The sequence below is a fragment of the Parasteatoda tepidariorum genome, chromosome 2 (genome assembly GCF_982258835.1).
Source record: "Parasteatoda tepidariorum strain Cologne lab strain chromosome 2, Ptep-v5.0, whole genome shotgun sequence".
NCBI lineage: Eukaryota > Metazoa > Arthropoda > Arachnida > Araneae > Theridiidae > Parasteatoda > Parasteatoda tepidariorum.
In genome coordinates, this window is record NC_141756.1 from 2,353,808 (window position 1) to 2,377,994 (window position 24,187).

Sequence of the window (24,187 nt, forward strand, 5' to 3'; positions counted from 1 at the left end):
ATTAGCATGTATTACCAAAAGACTTTTAAACTTTATTAAAATGACAATTAAGTAGTACAATTTAAAGTTTGCAATCTTTAAGGAAGTTAAATTGTTAAAGTAACATCTGAATTCTGCAAAAGGATAGTATTTATAACTTATGAATATTTTAATAAACGGTTCTTAGAACTTCAAAACTAGTTTAAAGGGCATTATAAAAATAAGCACATTTTTATATTGTAGTGAATGAAGAGTAACATAGGTTAATATCTTTTAAATAGACTCAGATGAAGTAAGAAATGAGTATGAGAAAGCACGATGCTTTATTAGAGATATATTTTTGGTAAGTTTTTATTTATGTATATATTGATATCAATGAATATAAATAAAGTATTTTAATATCAGTTTTATTTTTTGATATGTACTAAGGATAAGAAGTTTAACATCAGAAGAAATAAAAGTTGATACATTTTTATTGACAAACTAAACTTAAATACAGTAAAGTACCGATTATCCGAGTTTCCGCTTTAACCGAGCTATCAAATATTTCTAGGATTCTTTTCGTCAATTTTTAAAACTACCGCCGGAAAAAAAAAATTTGAATTTTATCTTTCAAACACTCAGAAAAACTTGATCCGATGAAATGATCGTCAATAATGAAAATGAATTTAGCGAAGAGAATGAAGAGAGTGACGATGAAAATCAACACATTAAAATCTCTTATACAGATAGACTAAAAGCTATTGAAAGTGCTATTGAATATAAAGAACAACAAGAGGCGACACCAGCCTTCCTGTTATCCCTAAAAAGATGACGAAAAATTACTGCAGAAAAGCACCAAAGTAATGTAAAATACAAGAAGATTAAGGACCTTTTTAAGTAAAAACTCTAATTCTCGTAAAGTATGCTTTTTAATTATAATAAGAATTGTATGTAGTGTACTCATATAAATTTTGTATTTGTGAAATATATTACATCTATACCAACTCTTTTCTTTTTTATACTTTTCGGTTATCCGAGTGAGTCGTGGTCCACATTAACTTGAATAAGCGGGACTGTTTTAGCTTTAACATTTTTGTTGCCATTTTTAAACAATACATTTGCGTTTATTTGGCTGTAAAATGGGTATTTAATTGTGTTTTCAGGTTGAAACAAAGAAACAAACAACACTAAAAGAAGACAGTTATTACGATAACAGGCGAAGTTCCAAAAATCGAGATTGTTTTTGGCACTACACGACAGCAACAGATACGCAAAATGTTAAAAGGGTATTTGAAGACATTCACACAATGATTGTAATGCTCAATCTAGACAGCATTTCACCAGTTTGAAATATATGACTTAAGTAATGATATCCTTTGCATCTTTAAATTACCTATAATAATAATGAATGAATCGTTCACCCTATATATATATATTTGAAGAAAACATAAATCAAAATAAAATATGACCTGACATGAAACTGATAAGAATATTGTAACGGGAGTCATCACAAAAAGTGGTAACAGGAAATAGTAAATAAAACGTCATTTCGTTTACGTAAATAAAACGTAAACGAAATCGAAGTGGAGGTACTGAGTTATCAGTACTCCACTTCAATTTCCATTTTATTACTATTTCTTTCACGGTTATTTCATTTTGTGACGTTTTATTTACTATTTCCTGTTACCACTTTTTGTGATGACTCCCGTTACAATATTCTTATCGGTTTCATGTCAGGTCATATTTTATTTTGATTTATATTTTCTTCTAATATTCTTTCAGTATTTACATTAGCAGCTTGGTGCAGTTGTGTCTCGGAATTGTATCTATTTTACTTTCTTTTTCTCTTCAATTTTCAATCTTATTGCATTATGTATCTTAATTTGTATTGTGTATTTGTGTGTGTATATATAAAGCCTGAAGACCTTAAAAAAATAACTAGGGATATTCAATGTATTTTGGAAAATTACTTGAATAAATTAAACTTTGAAGAAAAACCTATTGATTTAAACATATTAAATAAATTCAACTTTATAAAAAAAATTTAACTATCAGAACTGACTAAGAGAAGAATGTGGCTTATAGTACTGCTATATAGTAATAACAGATCAGATGTCTATTATACTAAGAAATCAAAATACTATGAAGATTTCCTCAATAAAATTATAATGAAAGGTATAATTATTTTAGTTAAAATACAATATTTTTTGATGATAGTTATAATATAAAATGATATACACAACACATTTAAGACTGATGAATTTTATTAATAAAACTTAAATCAAAATTCAGTACTATTTCAAAATTTTTTCATTAATCATATCATTAGTTATTATTCTGATAACTTATTCTTCAAAAGTGGCACAAATATTAAAATTAATTTTTGATAATGTGCTGCCATTTTTTCTGAATCAACAAACATGAAGACAGAAGAACTGAAATTATTTTATTGTATTGTGAGGTAGGTACATGGTTAAATAAATTTTAAAGCATTAAAAAATTAAAAAAAAAAAATATACAGTAGTTGTGAAAGTACAAAAGTGAATTTAAGATTTAAAACAAAAATCCCACAAAAGCGTAGGCTCCACTTTCCAGATGTTTTTGTGTTATTTTAAAAAAGTATGAGTTTTTCAAAATCCGGGATGAACTGATAGTTTGAGAAAATTACAATGACTAACTTAAGTGAAAAGAATAGAGTACTTGATAAGAATAATTTAAATGCTGAAATTATTGTGGGTTTTTATTTTATAAGTCTAGAATGCTAACAAGCAAAGATGCTTTTCTGTAGTTAATGAGCAATTATTCTGATATTTTTTGTAGTGATACACATAATTTTTCAAGTACTTAAAAGGAAACAATTGATATGACACAGATTAAGTCTTATTAAACAACAAAATTTTTTTTTCTCAACGTATGTAATTACCAAAAATAAAAAAGACAATGGAAAGATTAATTTGAATTTAATTTCCATACAAATAAATAAAAGTTTCACTTCAAATCAGAAATTTTTTTGCGAATAAGGGTCCATATTGAATATTTAGTCTCCAATTTTTAAGTATTTGCACATTTATCTGTAATACTTTAGAAAAATAATTTTTACTGTTATATGACAGGCAAACTTTCTGTATATCTTGAAAAGTAAGTATTTATAAAAATATTGCAAAGCAAGTTGTACATATAATGTTAACTAAACAAAATAAAGGGGATTGTATATATATTCAAGACACTATTATTTCAAGTGCAATTTTTTATGCAATAAAAATATATTTAACATTTATTAGAAAACTTTAATAGACATTACAATGAAAATATAAAAAAAAACATATAAGCACCTATATTTATAAGCACACTAATCACAACATCACAGGCCAGTATACTGAGTTACCATACAATTCTGGATCAGTTAGAGGCTTCAAAAGAATAATCCAAAGAAATAGACCCACAACAAAACACATCATAATTATGGACTGTTTTGGTTGATCTAATGCAAGGAGTTGGCCAAAATCAGGAAATCCCATGTGGTTGCAAAAGGCATGGGCTACTGAAGGGGCAGCAAAATGTCCTGTAGAAAGACACAATATCTAACTATTACAGTTGAACTATAACGTACAATGAGTCTCGTTTACTAATGCATAGAAGCTATTTTATTTTAATATCAACACTGAACCGTTTATTCCAACAGAGCAACCGAAATTTTGATTTAGAAAAAATCTCAAAGAATCTTCCAATGATGTTACTCCACAATAAATGTATAACACCCCTAAATTCTTATCTTAAGACAAGGCCAGTTAACTTTATTTTCAAAGGATACAATACCGTTCTTGTTTAAAAATGGTATTCACTCTTTTTGCGAAATGTCAGTGTGTTTATTTTCAATTTCAAGGTCTTTGCTGTTTTCTTGATGTATAGTATTTATCGAAAATGGCAGCCAGAACCAGCATATTATTTTTAATGCATTTTCACCTATGGAGTATTATAGATTGCATACATTAATGTAGAAAAAAAGGTGCGCTTTTTCCAATTTTTCTGTTAGTTACCAAATTCTTATTAAAGTAAATCAATACTTTATTAAAATGGGTCAATTTATTTTTAGCTATGAGTAAATATTTAGAGTATTTTTATGCAACCAGGATATAACAATCTCGTGTTAGAATTTCAATTTTTGTCCGGGTGACTAGGGTCGTTGTGTCGAGCGTCGACAGTACCGTGAAAATGGGGTAAAATATATGATAATTTTTATTTAGCAAAAAATTAGCATTTCTTAATATTTGAATTGAACTGTAAATCATTTAAAATTAAATATAAGTAGCTAGAATATATATATTAAATATAATGCTCTAGAACAGCAAAATATTATGGAGAGTAAAAAATAACTCTTACATATTTTTTATAAGAATAACTATAAGATACTTTTTTAGCAAACTTTACTGGAGACAATATAAATTTATAAAGACTTGTTATAAAAAAATAAATACAAGTATCACGTTTAATGTGTGGTAACACCAGAAGAAATAGTGGTTCAAATTATTTCTTTGAAACATTTACTAATAATAGAAGCCTTTTGCTCAGAAAGAGGAAACATTTTTAAAATGTGTTTACCAAATGATTTTAATGGGAATGTAAAATAAATAAATAAAATGATTTTTGGTGACTCAGATTGAAATAATTGGTTTAATTCGACATTCTAAGGGTAATAAAATATTGCACCTATAGGATAGCTAACAGAACATTACGTATCGTAAATTGGGGGTCACACTAAAGACTGCATAGTATCTTTAAACACAGAAAGTTCTAATCTGCTTTCTGTATAGTTCTAGAATCATACTAGATGCTTTCTTTTCATTTGATTAATACAATTGTACCAGGTTATACATTGATGGAAAATAATCTAAGAAACTTTCATTAAAAAAATAAGTATTTTTAAAAAAAAAATATGGAATTAGAAACTTACCCGTTCTTAAAAAGAGAAAAGATGAATAAGCACCAAACACTGTAGTATAGGCAAGCTGAAACACTGTAAAAGAATGAAAATCAATAACAAATTATTTGGATACAGTATCACATGAATAAATCATTAGTCAAGGGTGGTCACTCTTATATAAATACGAATGTTTTATGTTATAAATCTTATGAATGTCATAAATTATTAGTTTAGTTTGAACCTTAGCAAAAAATTACTATAAAATACGTTCGGAACTTTAACTCAATAAACTGCTTTATAAATAACTATTTTAATAGTTAATATATGAAGAGTTTAATATGTAAATAATTTTTTAATACAAAATAAAAAATATTAATTTTAAAGTGCACACAATATTTTATGAAAATTTCAAGACTAAGTTTTTATCAATCCTTTAGAAAGCATTCAACCCCTCTCACTTGCCTTCTTCAGTACTCAATAAGGAGCCTAATCTTCTATATATAAATATAAATGAATGTCTGTGTATGTACGTATGTCCTTTATAGACTCCTAAACCATCCCACAGAAAGCGATGAAATTTGGCATACAGATAGTTTCAAGAACGAGGAAGGTCACTGCCAAAATTAGAACATTCTACGATAATCATTCTAGCAGGGTGACGAAAAACCAAATGGAATTTTCTGATTGGTTAGCAGAAGGCCATTATTTTAAATTTAACGCATCAATTTTCACATATTTTAAAGATACACCAGAGATAATTGCTAACTTATAGCTTTGTTTGATCAAAAAATAGTTTATTGCACGCATTTAAATATATAATATTTGCTATGTCAGATTAATTCAATGAACATTATGTGGTAGCACGCGTGGTCTATGTCGCAAAATTTACACCTTGTCTGATACTACGGGCTTATATTAACTCTTTTAAACGTGTTTCTAAATAATTACTTATTTAAAATCAACGGCAATGGAATAGAAAAAAAAAACTTTATGTATTTAAAAGCAAAAATTAATTGGAAAGTGGTATTAATTCGTTTAAGAGAAACATAAAAAATTGGTGCCAATGAGGCTTAATTACACCAATTATGCTTAATTAATTAAGGTAGTATATGCATATTAAAATAAAAGAAATAAGCAATATACTAGAAAACAAAAGAAATGGAGTGAAGGTATTTAGTAAAGGTATTTATTTGTCTAGAACAACAGTAAGAAATCGTCATACTATCATTGATGGCAATGATGCCTTATTAATGTTGGTAATATGTATTATTAGAAACAAAAAAAGTAACTTCTAAACTCAAAAGCAAAAATAAGTAGAAAAGATACTTATTCGCATTTTTGTAATTGTAAAAAAAATTTCTGCATATTATTATTGACACTAAAGCTCAATTAATATTGACAATGTGTATTAATTGAAGTAAAATCAAACAAGCTATGTGCTAAAGAGCCAAGCTCATGGAACAAAGATTAATGAGAAATTTGTTTAAGAAAATCGTAAAAAATTCCCATTCACAGATGACACTTAATTCATATGTAATACAGACGGTAATATGTACTACTGGTATTATGGTAATTGGCGAATTGGTTCTGAATTCTACAATGGGTTTTCCGTAGTTTCAGAAAACATTTTTTTCAGTGGTATTAACCCTTTGCTTGCGGCCGGTACAGCACATGTACCAGTAGAAAAAACTTCTCTTATTGCGGCACTGGATCAGCAGTTGTACCGGTGGTTCTCTTTCCCCTTTTCTACTAGAACGCCATCGCACCTGTCATTTCTTAATTTGCTCCTATTGTTGAAAAAAGACTTCACGTGTGCTCACTTTTGATTCGATTTGGCTGAAATATTTTTCTTTTTTATTATCAGTTGGCTAGTTTCGAGGTATGAAAATTTCTTTCATTCCCTTTGAAAGTACTAGTTTCATTTCATTCGTGATCTTTTCGAAGTTATAACTTTCAAATATTTTGTAATTAATTATTAAAAGAAATATCAATTTTCACATAGTATGTTTGAGTAAATGAAGTTTAATTATTTTTTGTATTCCAGTTTAATGAAATATATTTTTTTATTAAAGTTCATTTATTAGCCATTTTTAAGATTTTTTTCCATTTTGAAGAGCACTTCTAAGTCATTAAAACTCGGACTGTGTTTATTATTGTATGCTACAGAGAAAAAAATTAGGGACCAAGTTCAAGAATTTGACCGTTATCTGATCATTATTGTGTCATCTATTTTAAATATATTATGTATATGCATGAACTTAACATTAACAAAAAAAATTTAAAAACCCTATCTTGAAAAGGATATAAAATCCTGGCTATGGTTTTGGATATAATGTTGAATATTTGGTATTGTAAATTAAAAAGTACTTAATAGTATTGAAAAATTCCATATTTTGATATATCACAATATTTTTTAATATCTTATATGTTTATTTTAAAAATGTAGTAACATTATTAAAAACATATAAATACACAATTTCAATTTTATGCTTTAAAAATTTTAAGGCCAAAAATAGTTCATGTCACCCTGTCTAAAATAGTTATCTTCTATGCATTTAAATTATGTTTCTATTAAAATAGCACAAAATTATTATGAAAACAAAGTATTGTATATTTTTTTACTTGAGTAATATGCTGTTTCTTAGGGTTAAAAGGAAAATCTTATCAAACGTTTGAAACTCTGAATCTAGTGCGCACAAAAAGATGAATGCATGCTTAAATTTCTTCAGTGGTAATTTTATGGAATCTAACTTTTGAAACCGCTAAGAAAATGTTTCAGATTTCCTTCCTTTTTTTAAAAAAAACACACATTTATATTATAAATTTGTTGCGAAAAAATACTGTTAAAAACTGAAAAGGAAAAAAATTAAATATTTGTGGAAAGATGAGGGAGCATCTATGGAAAGGTTTTCAATTCGTGACCTTGAACAGGAAGTTCAGTCACATTGAAACTATCTCTACTTTTCAAATATTTATATGTGATAAATTACTGAACTATTTTAAAAAGGTATCTTTCTCGCCTCTTGCTTCAAGTTCTCAAGGACAAATTCTTCTTTCAAGTTCCGACGAAGTTTTTCTATTCAGAGTTTTATAGTTTGTCATAATTTAACTTGCTGGCCACAAAATAAATTATTACTCCTTCTCTAAAAGATAAAGGTAAATGATATCATTCCTGCCTCTTCCTCAGGCGAGGTGGCATTTCCTGCTTATTGTTGCATTATCGGCCAGAACGGGTTTTGGGAGGGCTCTTATTATTTATTTTGGTTTCTGTCATTTTTAAAATTCTTAACAATAGTTATTTCAAACACCTGAAGAAAGACCACACCATGACTAAAGGAAATGTATGTTTTACAATCATTGTGTCAATAGAACTTGTATAGATGAGTCTTATAACAATTGATGATGATTCCTATAGACATGGAAATCGTGAAATACTTCTCAGTGTCATGACTACGTGAAATAACTCAGGGGATACTTTTTTTGAACAAAACCTTTCCTACTTCAAAAAAAAATTAAAATAAATAAGAAATTAGGAAGAATATTCCTTCTTGTATTAGAAAAAAAAAAAGGAATAAGGAAAGTGTAAAGAAAACCAATCAATCTAAAATTGCACTGATAACTACTATTATTTCGTATTATTATTTTGTATTTATTACTTTATAAAATTAGCTAATATTTCAAAATTGGATAATATCTTTATTCTTTCAATATGGGGCTCAAATATAAAGTAAATAGAAACGTGGCAAATTTTTTATTGCTTAATATTTTTGCTGTAAAAAAGATAAACAATGGAGTTTTTTTATTCTTTGAACTTATATCAAACATATTCTTTAATATTTTCAGTGCCTTTATAATTATTTTTCATATTTCTAATAAGGTTTCCATAAAATATTCTTGTAAAATCTTGATGAATTTCTCAGAAATGAAGGCAAAACGTTCTCAGAAAATTTTTAATTAAAGAATATTTATATTATAATATTGTTCGAATGTTATAGACGCTACTCTAAGGGGGGGGGGGAACTAACAAGTTAAGTGAATAAAAAACGTTTAACAAAACAAAATCTACATTTGCTATTTTTTTAGCAGACAAAAATACCTACAAAAATGTATAAGAGATACAACGTTCATCGTTTAAAATTTTAATAATTTGCTTTTCAAAATTGTAAAAACTAATTAGTGTGTTTAAGATTTTAGGATAAGAATTGAACTTCAATCAAATAATACTTTATTTATTCGAAAAAATTGAAAGAGATTTGTTTATAATAGTTATTTATTATTTTATTAATAAAATATACATTTTATATTAAATTAGAAAAATATTTAAATAATTTTTAAATGAATGCTTTCTTTGCATTAGAAAAAACATCACTTTATTAAGTAAAATTAATTAAAAGCTATATTTTAATTTCTTCTTATAATGTGTTAAACGTCACAAATAAGAAAGCCAAAGTATGCATAACTACGCCAAAACGTTTACAATAACGTTGTACATAACAACCCTACTACTTTTGCCTCCTAGAAAAATGACACACAAATTACAACAAACGTTTCCTATTCATAGCTGGTTAAAGTAGTTACCTCCCACTGACTGAGTAGGGGAAGAATTTCTGCAAAAAAGCGCCGTAACGAGAGGAGAATTTTTTCACCTGACTAGCCGCAACTAAAAGGTTAATATTTTAAAGAATTGGAAATAAAAGAAATTTTTTCCACCACTACTTATAAATATTTTAACAGCAAATTAAAAGTCAGATAGAGAAAAGGTCAGGCTCCAAAATCCTTATAAAGTTCGAATATATATATTTTTAAAAAAAATTCGGATTTAGTTGGCTGCCACTTACAAATACATATAAAGTCAAATGTTGAAGGGTTATGTAATAAGTACAAAATATACTTATATAGGTATAAAATATTAAATTGATATATTTGGTGATTTTCAAAACTGCATCAAGCAGTTTTAATACCTATACTTTGGAAATAAGTGTTTTACGGCCCCTCGAAAGGGGAATTTTAACTATCATGAATCGGACTTGAGCGATAGCATCACGCCATGAGATGTTAAATACATTTTATCTTTATTCAATGGTATGAATTACAAACATAGGGTTCCCACTAAATTTTTTTAAAAAAATTCAAGGACTTTTCAATAATGACTTTCAAGGACCTAAAAACAAATTTTTCAAGGACCTATTCAATATTACAATTATATGCTAAATTACATGTCAACTAGATTTTAAACATAAAATCTATTGTAGAACAATATTTTACAGAGACTAAGACTTACCAAGCTTTATTTTCTCTAAAATATTTAAATCGCATTTACACGAATCTAGATATACTATATGTAAATAAAAATTATAAGAAAGGTGAAGTCTCAAAGATTATGTAAATCACGTATCACAATGTGCGATTTGTAAATTGAATTGCAGTGTATGTTTCTTAAATCGAAACAATATGAATAGCAAATTATACAAAACACACGAACTAACAAGACGTAAATCACAATATGTGATACATAAATCACTTCAATTTTAATTTCTGTTGCAAGATTAGCTAATAGTTTTCATGTGAATTGTGATCATTTTGATGGAAACTGCAATTTGTGATTCGAAAGGTGCTCAATATAGAACAGCTATGTGTGATTTTTAAATCGTTTTGTTGAGAATTGCGAGTGGTAACTCTTAAATATCTCTTTTGTGAATCGCAATGCGTGATTTGTAAACTACTAGAATGAGAATTGTGAGGCATGATTCTGAAATTACTTAAATACGTATCACGTTACATAATTCAGAAATAACTTTAATTGAAATCATGATGTGTGAATCCTGTGTGAATATGAATTCTTATTAGTAATTTGAAAATCAATTTAAAGTAATATTCGATATGTGAGTCATTAATCACTTTTATTTAAATCACAATTTGTAGAACATTTTATATGAGTTCCGATCTGTAAATTAAGAATCAGTTTAATGTGAATCACAATGTTTATTCAGTATCAATAAAATCTGTAGAGCTAAATTTTATTTATTAGTAGTAAAAATTAAATGCAAAAATTTGATTATAAATGATAAAAAATTAATTATCCTTCATACGTAAATTAAAAGAACAAATAGGATAACAATATTAACCTCTCGTAATAATGAAGTTAACACATTGAACATATTTCTAAATTGATTAAAGACTATATATCATTCGAAAAATATGACTACAAAACCTAAAATTTGCTCGAAATTTCAGCTTTCAAAACATCAGAGAGATGAACAATAGGCTGGTGTGAAAAAAATAGGAGAGAAAAGTTTTACATCTTCTTTAACCCCTTTTCACTTCAAGCATTAAAAATTGCCTCTATCAGAATTTCTATAATTTTCCTTTGAATTTATTTATTATTTTTTTACTGCTTTTTTGTAAGAAAGATTAGTACTATTTTAATTCCAAAAAAATCAAGTACCCTATGGCAGAATTCAAGGACTTTTCAGGGCCCTGATTTTTTTCAACAAAATTCAAGGACTTTCAAGGTTTTTTAAGTACCGTGAGAACCCTGAAATAACGAGTTTTGTTTACTTCAATAACATAAAGCCACCAAAGATAACATATAACATTAAATAAAAAAATTGAAATTATTTTAGCTATATTAATTGAAAAACTTAGTGGAAGAAACAGGTTAGTGACATTTTCAGAACTAGAAAAAAAAGTAGAATCTGAACTATTTTATTATCAATTTATTAGAAAGCGGGACAAATATTTCTTTGTTTTCATTTGTTTACCTAATTTGAAATAAAAATCATGCAAGCATACTGAAAACTGATGTAATTAGTTATGTTAAAATTTATGTGAAAGCAAAAACAGTTCTGTTACATTAAACATACCTGTATTTATTCAACCATTTTTTTTAATTCTCATTAATTCCCCTAAAAATATCACTTATCTGGTTTGTCCAAGTTCTTTAATTGTGCCCGTACATGATTTTCAGTTTCATTTCATGATTTCTTGGTGTTTCTCAATACTGATTTTCCATTTATTTTTAAATATTCCAGTGCGAAGAGCGGGTATTCAGCTAGTAGAGTTGCCACTCAAATCTGGAAAAAAATTCCCTATGTTTTCCCTGTACATACTATACACAATATATTAAGAGGAAACAACAATTACTGTGCTCTTGTGTGAGCTACATAGGGCTTACTATATTTATTAGTTTTAATCGGAGGGAAACTAGCTGAACATACTTAATAATGCTATAGTAAGTGAAATAGTTTAGTATAGCTGAAATATCATGGCTAAATATCCCACAGATTACGCTTTGAGTGGTCACCATTTTTCAAAAGACAAAAATAAGAAACAAAATTCCCTGTATTTTCCCAGTTTGTAAAGAAAGAATCAAAATTCCCTGCATTTTCCCTGTTATTTTAGGTGATTTTTAAATTCCCTGCATTTTCCAGGTTTTCCCTGTGGAGTGGCAACCCTGTAGTACTCTATAAATAAAACAAATAGGACAAGAAAAAAAAAATGCTTACAAGATTGTAGAATGGCTACTTTAGGTCTTGCTCCACGAGCTAATTTTTCATTCAGAAGATGCAGATGAGCTTGAAATAATTTAAATGAAAACAGCTGATTAAAGAAATGCGATTTCTAAGAGAAATTAATGTTATAAATTATAGTTTACCTATGCCAAAAAATAATGGACATAAAATCACAGAAGTCTTATTTCCAAAACATGGCACTAATATTGGCAACATACAAGCTCTGAAAGTGAATTCTTCAAAAATAGGAGCCTAAGAATAAAAGTAATTAAAACATTAATGGATCAAAATGCCATTTCACATTTAGGCAAAATGTATTTAAATAAATAATGAAATGAAAATTATTTTTACATGCATATTTAATTTATCCACACAACACATAATGAATTTTCTAATTAAACTGCTCCAAGTAATGAAGGAAGGAAGTATCATTCCTTTTAATAAAGTAATAAAAACTATTTTTGTTTAAGTTAAAAAATATATAATTTCTTTTTTAAAATGAGGGAATCATTTAAACAATTAAGAGAGCAGCACTTAATAGAAGCAGTCAAAATAAACATTTAAAGGGTAACATTATTCCTTTCAAGCTTTTAACTGCTTCAAAAATGCCGAAAGTCAACATATTTTTTTATTCCATTAATAAATACAAGGAACTAAAACAAAACATAATACACAAGTTTAAAGTTGTTATTTTAATTTTTTTCACTTGTAGATAACATTTAATTCTGTTAGTTTACTAACCCGAATTTTCTCGGCAAATGATAAATATAAATAATATATTAGTCTTTGTATGATAGTTTTTAAAACAAAGTACAACACAAAGTGATACTTTTCAAACGGCGGTGAAGTGATATACCATTTTTTTAAACTCTTTTTTTTTCTTTGTAAATTCAGCAACTATCGTATATACAATAGCACAAAATACGTGTGCAGTCCCACAAGCTCCCAAAATAATACTTGGCCAATCACAGCAGAATTTTTCTTCTTCTTCCGGCCGAGTAAAAACGTGATAAAACAAAACATACTGACAAATTCTGCTACACCAGAGTTTTCTCGGGATAATAATCATTTGCAATATATACATACCTGAGTCAACTGGGGATAACCAGGGAAGCAGTTAAAAAAACTGAGACAAATACAACAAAAACAAACCTTGAACTAAATACAGAAACAATTAAAGCTTTATTTTCAGTCCTTGCAGTTATTTTAAGTGGTGAACCTTAGATCAAATAGAAAGACCAGTCAATCAATGAGAAAGACCAGTTTCTTGCAGGGTTTTTGACTTAAAAAAAAAAAAAAAAAACTACACAAGTTTATGTTAAAATGTTTTAACCAAAAATTAACCAATTTAATTGTTTTAATCAAATGTTAACCATGACCAAAAACAGTCCTTGTTTTTCAATTGTTATTTCTTATTTGATTTTAAATATATATGACCTTCCCTACAAAATTTAGTACTTTAATACTGAGCAATAGAAAACTATCTCAATATAGATTAATTATGTTGAAGTGAATGATACAAATGTTGATTCTAGAATTTTCTAAGTGACATTAGTTCTATAGATACATACTTTTATAGACCAAATCAAATAACAATGAATATCATTAATTAAACAGTCAGAATATCATTTCATTAAATATCAATATCATTAAAATTTCCTTAATTTTTCAGTATAAAGTTTACCTTCATATGGTATACTGGCTTTATTTTAACAAGAAAATGAAACTATCACTTAAAGGTAATATAATTTATCTAAATATAAATAGATTTCTCTGAAACCATTTAAACAGTTCATAATGATAATATGTTTTGTTTTGATTTACCCAATAATATGCTTTGATCTATGGTTAAAGAATCTTTTATTAATATCTATAGGAAAAAATAGTACTAAACTAAAGCTAATTTTTTTATACAGATAATTCATTATTTTGCAATAAAAGTTTTTTTTAAAAAATAACTTTTGAAACAAAAATTTAAATTTTCATTAAGACTTTAACCAAAAAAGTTTAATTCCAAGCAATATCTTAAAAAATGCCTCGAAAAAGTAAATAAAATAAAAAATAACCCTACTGGAATTTATCTTGGATGGTTATGCAGACATTTTTTAAAAAAAAAAAAAAAAAAAAAAAAAAGAAGCCTGGGTTTATTTTAAACCCCCGAGTTCTAACCAATTTAATGTGATACATGTGTGACTTTTTCCTTTTTAGATCTGTGTATAAGACATATGATTTAGCAGAATTGTATGAAAAGACAATCTCACATAGTATAGCAGCAGTAATCAAATTTTTCTGTTTTTAAAGCAATCATTTCAGTTCACAAATCTTATTAATTGTCAAAAACACACATAATTTGATATCTAATACTTACTATCACATGATTTCTTAACCATATAACATTAGTTAAGCAATGTATCCAAACTTTAAAATCTACATAAGAAAAACGATACTTAGATGAACATTAATACAGCATTGACAATAATAACAAAAGCAGACATATAAAACAAACTAAAATGATATTCATTGGATGTGGACCTATTCTATTTTGATGCAGTTTTGTCTTAGCAAGTTTTAAAAGATTATTTATAAAATGTTTGCTACTTATATCAATAAAACCTTTTCAAATAGTGTAATAGTGGAGAAAATAGTGTGCGAAAAATTAAATGTTTCAATACACCAAGCAGTTTGTGAGAATAGAGACATTTTAAATTTATAATTTACTCAATCAGAATTTCAATGTTATAAACAAAAATGTCAAGTTTGAAATTCAGTAAGAATTATTCAAAGTGAAAATCAGTAACATATGAATGATTTTTGTTTCAGAGTTGTATGGATACAAATTGTGTACAGCTTATATTTAGAGACTTTAAGTAAGATGCATGTTGGTTTTTAATTAATATATTTCTGTAACTATTATTTATAAAGTACATTTCTAAACATAAAAAGTACATAGAATGGCTACAGAAACTGTGGAAAAAATTTCCCAGACTAAGCTTGCAACATTTCTCTGATTTTAAGGTACTATATATAAATTTTCTTGCTTTCTATAAGTTTTTTTTTATGGTTCATAGTTTAGTAGGAACTGTTTCTTTGATTCAATTTTATTTTAATTGTATTTCAGTGATATAACTTATTTTTTGTTATGCTCAGCTGCTTACTGTTTGTGTTTCCCCCCCCCCCTACTTTTTACAGCATAAAAGGTGATTTTTTTTAATGTTTAACATTCATGTACTTTTAATAATTCACTAAATATGAATATCACTAAAAAATGAAGCATACTTCTGATTAAATATTAAATCATATTTTGTGCTGAAACTATATTGTTTTAATCTAAACTAATGTTAAATCTGTAAATTTTCATTTAATTAAAATATTAGGTGTGCCTTTACATTTTTCAAATGCGTACATGCATATACACATACATCATTGCTGATTTAGATTATTTAAATTACTTATTAAATTAACTTTTTATTATATTGTGTGTACATAAAATAAATTACCCTGAGTTTTTTCTTTATATTTTAATTTTATTTTTAAAAATGCTTTTCGATAAAAAGGAAATATTTTTCGTTAAAGGGAAAAGGTATTAGCTATGCATTTTTAGATTTTGTATGATTACTAATACAAGTATTTATATTTATGAAATTCTATTACAAGATAAAATGAAATACTTTTTCACACAAAATTTCTGCACGCGTTGATTAACTCTCGAAATTAGTTCCAACCCTTTTGTCCTTATTTTGGTGAAATTTGTTTAAAAATGTTTAGTTGTTATAGAACTCTATATAGATTCATTTTATAGGGATGAATTTGGTAAAATAACTGAAATTAGAAATCCAAAAATGTTATAAGCAAAAATACTTTTAAGTAATTGAAAAAATACCTGAAAATTGAGCAGGAAAAAGTGTAAGTAGGAAGCATTCATCCACAGAATGTTATCAACATTTTAATAAAAATGTCGATGCAAGATTTTATTAATTTTTTTAAATTGTGTAAATATGAATCTCAATGTGTGATTTTTAAATCGCGTGAATACTAATCTCGACATATATTTTAAAATCACAGATTAAAATCACAGGTTAGATTTTAAAATTGTTTGAAATCTCGATATTTGCTATTAAAATTTTGTGAATGTGCATCTCGATATTTGACTTTAAAATCGTGTTTATAGAAATCTCGAATCTTGATTTTAAATCTCATGAATATAATTTTACATTGCGTTTTCATTTCTAGGAAAAAGCACCTAATTCGAAAATGACAAACTTTCTTTAAAGAAACATAACAAGAATAAGTACACTGATTAAAAGTTTGCCTTCTGTATATATATATAAAAAAAAAATTATTATAGAAGAAATTCTGAAATACTGCCTAAGAAAATAGAGCAAAACTATGACACTCATCACTAGCAGTTTTACAATGATGTCAATTATTTGCAATGACATTTGATAAGGCAAAAGAAATTTTAAGAAAAAAACAGAGAATTTTTACCAAAAAATGTACTATATTGACCATCATTATAATGCAAAGATAATGGGCCCAAAAAAAGAACCTGCAATAACACCAAAATGTAAGTAAGTAACACTTCTTTTTTTTATTTTTATATAAAAATAGTAAAAAATATGCAAACATTAAATAAAAAATAACACAAAAAATATAAATATCTATAAGGTACATTCTGGGATCAAATAGTTTTAATTAATACCATATTTTGAATTCAATATTCCAAATGTCTTTTATTCTTGTGAAACACTAATTTTAATCTAAAATATTTTTTCCCCATACTTATGTTTAACTGTTATAGTATGATTAAGAGATGCAATACCAATATATTTTTGTTAAAATTCGATATAATTTCCAAAAAAATGATAATAAACTTTACAACTGCACTAAATAGTACAACTCACTTAAAATTAAGGTAACACTTAAAATAAATTGTAACACCAATTTATTTTTAGAGGATAAAATTTGCTAAACATTAAAAAAAAAGAAAAGTGCTAAATTATAAGTTATTGTAAGATCATTTTTTTTTTCTTTTTGTAAAATTTTACAATCATGAAATGAGAAAATCATAATAGAAATTATATTTGATCCATAAATTATATAAAACCAAATTCTAAGATTTTGACTCACAGTAAAATTTTACAGTAATTAATTCAATATTCCTTCAATGACTATCAGATTATACAGTGTTAAATTTAGCTTCCAAACAAAATAGTAAACTTTTTATTTAATAAGTACTAATTAATATTTAATATGTGCTAACCATTACTATTCTATTTAAGACTAAGTTGATTATTAGATAAATGAGGCCTACTAAGATTCATTGAGAGAGGATTACAAGGATTTAAATTCAAAATATGTACACCAGAGTTCTCCCTAGGAATAAAAAAAGGCAGGGTGCTTCTGCACAGAAAAGGACACTAAAAGGAACTAAAAAAATTTTTTTTGATAAATAACTTAAAAGACTTTTTTTTATAATTTATACTGAAAATTATGAGAAGATAAACATTTAAAGGTGCTTTAAAAAAAAAGTACGTATTTAAAAAAATAGTTTCAAAATAACTTAAAAAATTTATTAATATCGGGCTGCCACTCAAATCTGGAAAAAAAATTCTCTGTACATATTATACAAAGAGGAAACACAACAATTACTGTGCACTTGTGTGACCTATATTAGTCTAGCTATACTAGTTTTAATTGCTGTAAAAACTTAAAACAAATAATGCTACAGTAAATGAAATAGCTTAGTATAGCAGAAATATCATCCTTAAATATTGCTTAGATTGCGCTTTGAGTGAACACCACTTTTTAAATAAGAAATGAAATTCCCTGTATTTTTCCAGTTTGTAAGGAAAAACTCAAAATTCCCTGCATTATCCCTGTTATTTTAGGTGATTTTTAAATTCCCTGTATTTTACAGGTTTTCCCTATTCTCCCTGTGGAGTGGTAACCCTGTAATATGTAGAAACTTATAAAAATGTAAGCAGTTGAGAATAATCCTAACAAAGTAAATATTTGTAATAGTAATCAGAATTAAACCTATAAACACAGATAATTTTTGTGTGAAATTATTATTTTAACAGTTAGTAATAAGTTTTTTTTTAAAAAAAGGAATATGAATAAAAAGGCAGTGTTCCTAAGGGCTGGTGACTTATTTTTACAAAAAGCGAAAAGAGGGGATCAAAAGGAAGAGGAGGCCACCCTTCCAAAAACGCTTAAGGAGAACACTGCTATTAAAATAATAGCAATAATAAATTTCTAAAAATAATCTTACCATAGTTAGAAACAAAGGTATTATTATAGCTTGAAGTAAGCCTGATGCTTGGATACCCACAAGTGACCAGTAACTGACATCCTGCAAAATGAAATAAAAAAGTTATGATGTAAAAAAAAAAAGTGAATAAAGCACAAATAAAAGTTTTAAAATTAACATATTATAGATGCAGTCCCATAAACAAGAACTTTCCTCAGCTTCTTAACACTAAATGATAGTAGAGAAGCAGAGACAAACTTGTGCATATGGTTTAACCAATAGGGTAACAGGAACAAATTTGAACAAGATAATAAAAGATAGGAGATAAAAACCAAGTGAGGAAGTTCAGTGAGAACTCCAGAGTGGAAAAGATTAAATTAGAATAAATTTTCAACTATTGGGATATAAGAAATAACAATAAAATATGGAATGATTCTCAAAAATTAAGTTTGGTAGATGAAGAGAGTAATTTTAATTAGCAGAAGAAAACCTAAAGCTGCAATTAGAATTCCAACTATGTAGGGAAATAGCAAACCTTTTAATGTCCTGATTTTTGACACATCTTTTGCGATTTTTTACACCAAAGTTTAAGGTTATATTTAGTTTGTCAGATTTAGGCAAGATCATATTGACTCGAAAATCGATAAATACTCCAGTTATTAATAACAGCAAAAGGGTTCTTTAGGTTGGTGAAATTTAGTTTGTTTAAAGAGCAGAAATTTTAAGCGTTTTTATAAAAGACATTTTTCATTCACAGTCTCACCAATTTGTTAAAAATAATAAAAAGAAAACCCTAAATGCAATAATAATGGACATTCTGTTCAATTTTTAAGCATATCAAATAATAATTTGAAGTTAATGGGCCGATAAAAATCAAATGAAACTAGAGATAATTAAAAGACAAAAGCATTTTACTCTGAAATTAATTTTTAATAATTTTTCATGAATTTTCTGTCTCTTGCAACTTTGCCAGCTATGTCACTACTTTCAAGCAGTGTTTATATTTAAAAATTCACCAAAGATTTATGAAATGTAATCAGGAGATTGGTACTAACTCTGTTTCGAGTTGGCAAAAAATCTTGATTTTGATTAATCAGATTTTGTTTGTTTTACTTTTATCAATTACGACTCAGATACAATGTATTAACGAAGCTTAGTATTATTTAATAACAATGTAACTAAAATAATTAGAATTTTTAACCAAAGAGGTTAATTAAAGTTAAATTCGTAAAACAAGTGATTTAAGTAGAGGTTAAGTATAATAATTATTATCTAATAATTAAAATATAAAATCATAATTATTTTGATTAACACTCTAGTGTATTTGTAAAATTATCAAATGAAGAATAAATTAATTTCAATTAGAAAATTTAAAAAAAATAAACTGTTCTCATCACAAAAATCAATGACAAAACAAGCCTTTCCTAAACCACACATTTAATCAGTTTTAAAAGTTACGGTATAAAAATAAACATAAAACTAAATGGGTATAATTGAAATGTGTTTATTAAACAGCTAACTATTTTACATATAGCTAAAGGAAAATTAAAATATTATATTTAAAAGCTTTGTATTTCTTTCATCATTTAGTATTTCTCTCTCTTTTTTAAAATTTTTTTATTTTGAACATTAACTAACAATTTACATATATATCAATATCATCAAACAAACAATAAAATCATGTATAATAGATTATAAATATACTTTTAATAGCATATTTATAATTTATCTTAAATAATATTGTTGACTTATATCAATGATTTCTAAGAAAAAAAAAAAACAAGTTATCACATGATTTAAATTATGCCTAACCTACAATTCAGAGACACCAAATAAAAATAATATAAGAACACTGACTTTCATATTCTGCAGAAACATTGGATAATTAATGGGAATTATGCGATGCTTCTGCAGAATATTGATTAATTCCCATTAATCTGCAGAATAGTTTAAACATGATAATCTGCAGAAACATGATAAATCAATATCTGTAGAAACATAATAATTAATGCCACTCTTTTGTATTTGATTCAATATGTTAAGAAAATGAAATATAAAAGGTCCATAAAAATTTAGTTGTATTACCACACATATAACTTTCTAATTTGACTTAAAATAATCATAGACTTAGTAATTAACACAAATTTCTTTAAAATGGGCTATAAGTAATGCTTCAGTTCTCAGTTGATAAGTTAAAAAATTTGTTTTATCTAATCCAGAGAAAAAATATATCTGAAATACACTTAAACAAAACTATTTACTAAGTAAGGAAGAAAAAAAGTTTAACACGAATATGACATTGAGATATTATTGGAATGAGCAAATATGCGGTGTCTTTAATCACCAAGTCTTGGCAACTTCAGAGCAGGGACCCTCAAGAAACTAAAAAAAAAAAAGTGACAGAAACGTACAAACTCAGAGAGTATAACTCGCAGCCACCCCCAGGCAAATTTCTACTTGTTATTCTTAAAAATGTTTCCTGTTTAAAATCAATTTAGCACCTTGGCGATTGTAGTTGGCAATCACAATATACGTCACTTAGAGATCACAATATACCTAGAAATATCTGCCATGAGTAGATACGGCCCTTTGAGTTTTACCACAGATCACGATACGGAAATCCTCCCAAGAAAATTCATCCAGAAAAGTATAAGGGGATATTTCCATATCGTGATCTGTGGAGCCAACTGCTATCGCCAGGGTACCAAATAAATTTTAAGCTTGCAATTTTTTTAAAGAAAAAAACGGGTTATACCCTTCGAGTTGGTTCCTTTCCGTGATGTTTTTTTTTAGTTTTTCGAGGGCCGCTGCCAGGAAGTTGCCAAGACTTGGTGATTATTCTGCCACACATCAGGATACGGTAATCTCCCAAAGTATAACAGATTAATACAGATTGTGTTCTGTCATAAACATAAATTTACAATTTATATGTTAGATAATTACTATCAAATAATTATACAAAGGTAGTACTGAGAAAAAAAATTGCTCTTACATATCCAAAGTAAGATCTGTCAGCAAAGATATAAACAACAACAGCAGAGAAAAATGAAATTATGAAAACGCTAAGGAAACGTCTTTTTATAGTTGATGGGTGATCTCTGAAATGAAAATAAAATCATTGAGAAATCCTATATTTAAAAAGACTGGAGAGGCCTCCCCCTCTTTTCTTTTTTTACAAAACTAAGAAGAAAAAAACAGCATAAACCTTCCATGAGTATTTGGCCAAATATATAAGCTTCCTACGTATATGCATGCAAGGAGAATGCAAATCATAACATTGGAGAAACATCCTAAATAATGTTTGTTTGAGAAATTCATTTTCTCGGACTCATTTAGGGGGTAATAAGCTCGATAACCATAGTTTTATACACATCACGAAAAATAGTGAATTCGGCATCTGTTCTCTTTAAAATGTTTAATAATAAACAACTCCATAACAACCACAGAACATGTGATAACTTTACAGGAAACAGAGTCCCGGAAGTACGAAACCGGCCCAGAAATTCAATCCATTGCCATTCAACTCCGCAAACTTTCCCAAATTTTTAGACCACTGGAAACCACGGTAGTCGGTCACTGGAATACATGATAGTAACCCTGAAGTTTGCAATTCGCGATTGCAACGCTCGAATATGCCATAGGAGAAGACCGGTTCCATGTCTCAACCCTTCATGTCTAAACTCGCAACCGTCGAACGTTATTTCGAACGAACAAAATTTTTAAAAACGATTATATTGCACAACGATATTATACAATTTATAGTAATTCTTATTTATATTATATACGATTTAGTAATCCTATTTATTTATTATGTACTAATCTCAGTTAGAACTCACCAATTTTTTTAAAGAAAAAATAGCAAAATTTTACTAAAAAACGAGTTTTTCTTTAAACTATGATGCATTTTTTGCTCCAAATATTTTGAAAATATTACAAGATAGTTAAGAAGAAGTTAATGAAAACACGACAATAACATATTATGGCTAACTATTAAACATATTATGACTAAACATATTATGGCTAAGAATACACAAAAATTTGGAACAAAAAAATTTTCACGTTTTATTTATAGTTGTGCAAGATTATTATAGATTTTATTATAAATTCTGCAAGCAACTAATTATTTAATCGATTTATTATATGAAATAAAAAATTTGTGAGAGAAAAAATTACGTCTGAAATGTGTTCATAAAATATCTAGGCAAATGATTATAAAAAATCATAAAATATCTGGGTAAAAATTATTTTTGAAATCGGAAATCTAATTTAATCCCAGCGTTAAACGCATCCTATTCGAACGTTCGAATCTCTTTCACCAGCAAAGTGTTAGGTGAAAGACATCCGATAAATAGGAGGAAAAATGAAGATCGCATCCCGTTAGCAAAATCCGTTCGAAAGCGCGAGGTTACAGGTTTTCCCTAGGAGTAGAAACGTGACGTCAAAATGACTTTATTTTTCTGTTCCTAGTCCGTTCGATGGTTGCTAGTTTAGAGCTCCAGATTTAGCCTTATTGGGCCTGGGACAAAAACGTTTTTTTTGCCCTCCCCCTCTGCTTCAGTAATGAAGAACCAAACTTTGTGGAGGTATTTAAATTTCTCACCTCATTATAGATAACAAGAAAATTGACTAGAACTTAAAATAGCTATAAAGTTCACTCCCGCCCTCCTATGGTTAGACGAAATATTTTTCTGTCCATTTTATTGATTTTCTGACAATTCTATGTCCATTATGCCGAATGCAGTTTTGTGACTGTTCACTTTGTAGCAGCAAAAAATTAAGCGTTAACTATCTAACAGAAAAATTCATATCCTAGTTGACATTAGGGCGGAATTGGGTATAATATAGCCTACGTCACAGGTTGTGTTGTTCCTACTAAATTTAACCCATGAACGGCATTTTCTGCGAGCCTAACTTCAAGCCACAAATAAACAAACGAAGTGTTCAATCGTTTAAATAGCTGCTCGCCAGATTTTATTGCATTATAAAGAAAAGTTATTCAAACTAAATGCAACTAATAAACAACAACAACTAAAACAAATAACAACAACTACTAATAACAATAACTAAATAAACAACAACTAAATTCCATTCGTTTAGCATTGCGTCATATGTTGTTCCTACTAAATCGAAGTAGTTGTGTTTTTTTCATATTATACCCAATTCAGCTGAATTTTCAAAATTACGATGACTCAATTAAGCTAATCAGAAGCCTGTATTTTTGTAAACATATCGCATTTTGCGATATGTAAAAATACAGACTTTTGATTGTCCAAATTTGTCCACATTAATTTCGAAAATTTAGCTGAATTCCGCCCTAAAAATCTATGGATATGGATGGAAGGTAGATTATGTTCATTCGATAGATTAATGAAGAAGCCAACATAAAGCTGACGGATTTTACACTGTAGCTATATTTTGTCCAAAAAAAAAGTTTATTAAAGAGGGGAACGTAAAATAAACTTTCAATTCGATTTTGGGACCATGGGACCCCTTCTGAGGTGTGGGCCCAGGGCAACTGCCCCTGCCTTAGTCTGGCTCTGGTTG

The 24,187-nt window shown here is 27.4% G+C and overlaps 2 protein-coding genes across 5 annotated transcripts in view; one reads left to right on the plus strand and one right to left on the minus strand.

Annotated features, from left to right (window-relative positions):
• LOC107454562 (guanine nucleotide-binding protein G(s) subunit alpha) overlaps positions 1-1,958 on the plus strand; it is a 36,101-nt gene extending 34,143 nt beyond the window's left edge. For both annotated transcript variants that reach the window (XM_043047047.3, XM_043047048.3), the window contains 2 exons: positions 261-322; positions 1,125-1,958. In XM_043047047.3, coding sequence (XP_042902981.2) covers positions 261-322; positions 1,125-1,310 — 248 coding nt within the window. In that variant the 3' untranslated portion in view covers positions 1,311-1,958. The remainder of the gene's footprint in view (positions 1-260; positions 323-1,124) is intronic.
• Positions 1,959-2,207: 249 nt separating this feature from the next.
• Sras (Ras converting CAAX endopeptidase Sras) lies at positions 2,208-22,228 on the minus strand. 3 transcript variants are annotated; one of them, XM_016071793.5, is made up of 9 exons: positions 21,849-22,228; positions 21,636-21,741; positions 18,665-18,745; positions 16,879-16,939; positions 14,762-14,820; positions 12,537-12,645; positions 12,388-12,456; positions 4,913-4,975; positions 2,208-3,523 (listed from the first exon to the last, which is right to left on the minus strand). In XM_016071793.5, the coding sequence occupies exons 1-9, from the start codon at positions 21,959-21,961 to the stop codon at positions 3,315-3,317; spliced, it is 870 nt and encodes a 289-aa protein (XP_015927279.2). In that variant the 5' UTR covers positions 21,962-22,228; the 3' UTR covers positions 2,208-3,314. The 3 variants fall into 3 exon arrangements, with proteins under 3 accessions (XP_015927279.2, XP_042902985.2, XP_087012891.1); XM_043047051.3 differs by lacking the exon at positions 12,388-12,456 and having other exon boundaries at positions 21,849-22,130; XM_087156765.1 differs by lacking the exons at positions 21,636-21,741; positions 21,849-22,228 and adding an exon at positions 21,399-21,538.
• Between the last annotated feature and the right edge of the window lie 1,959 nt (positions 22,229-24,187).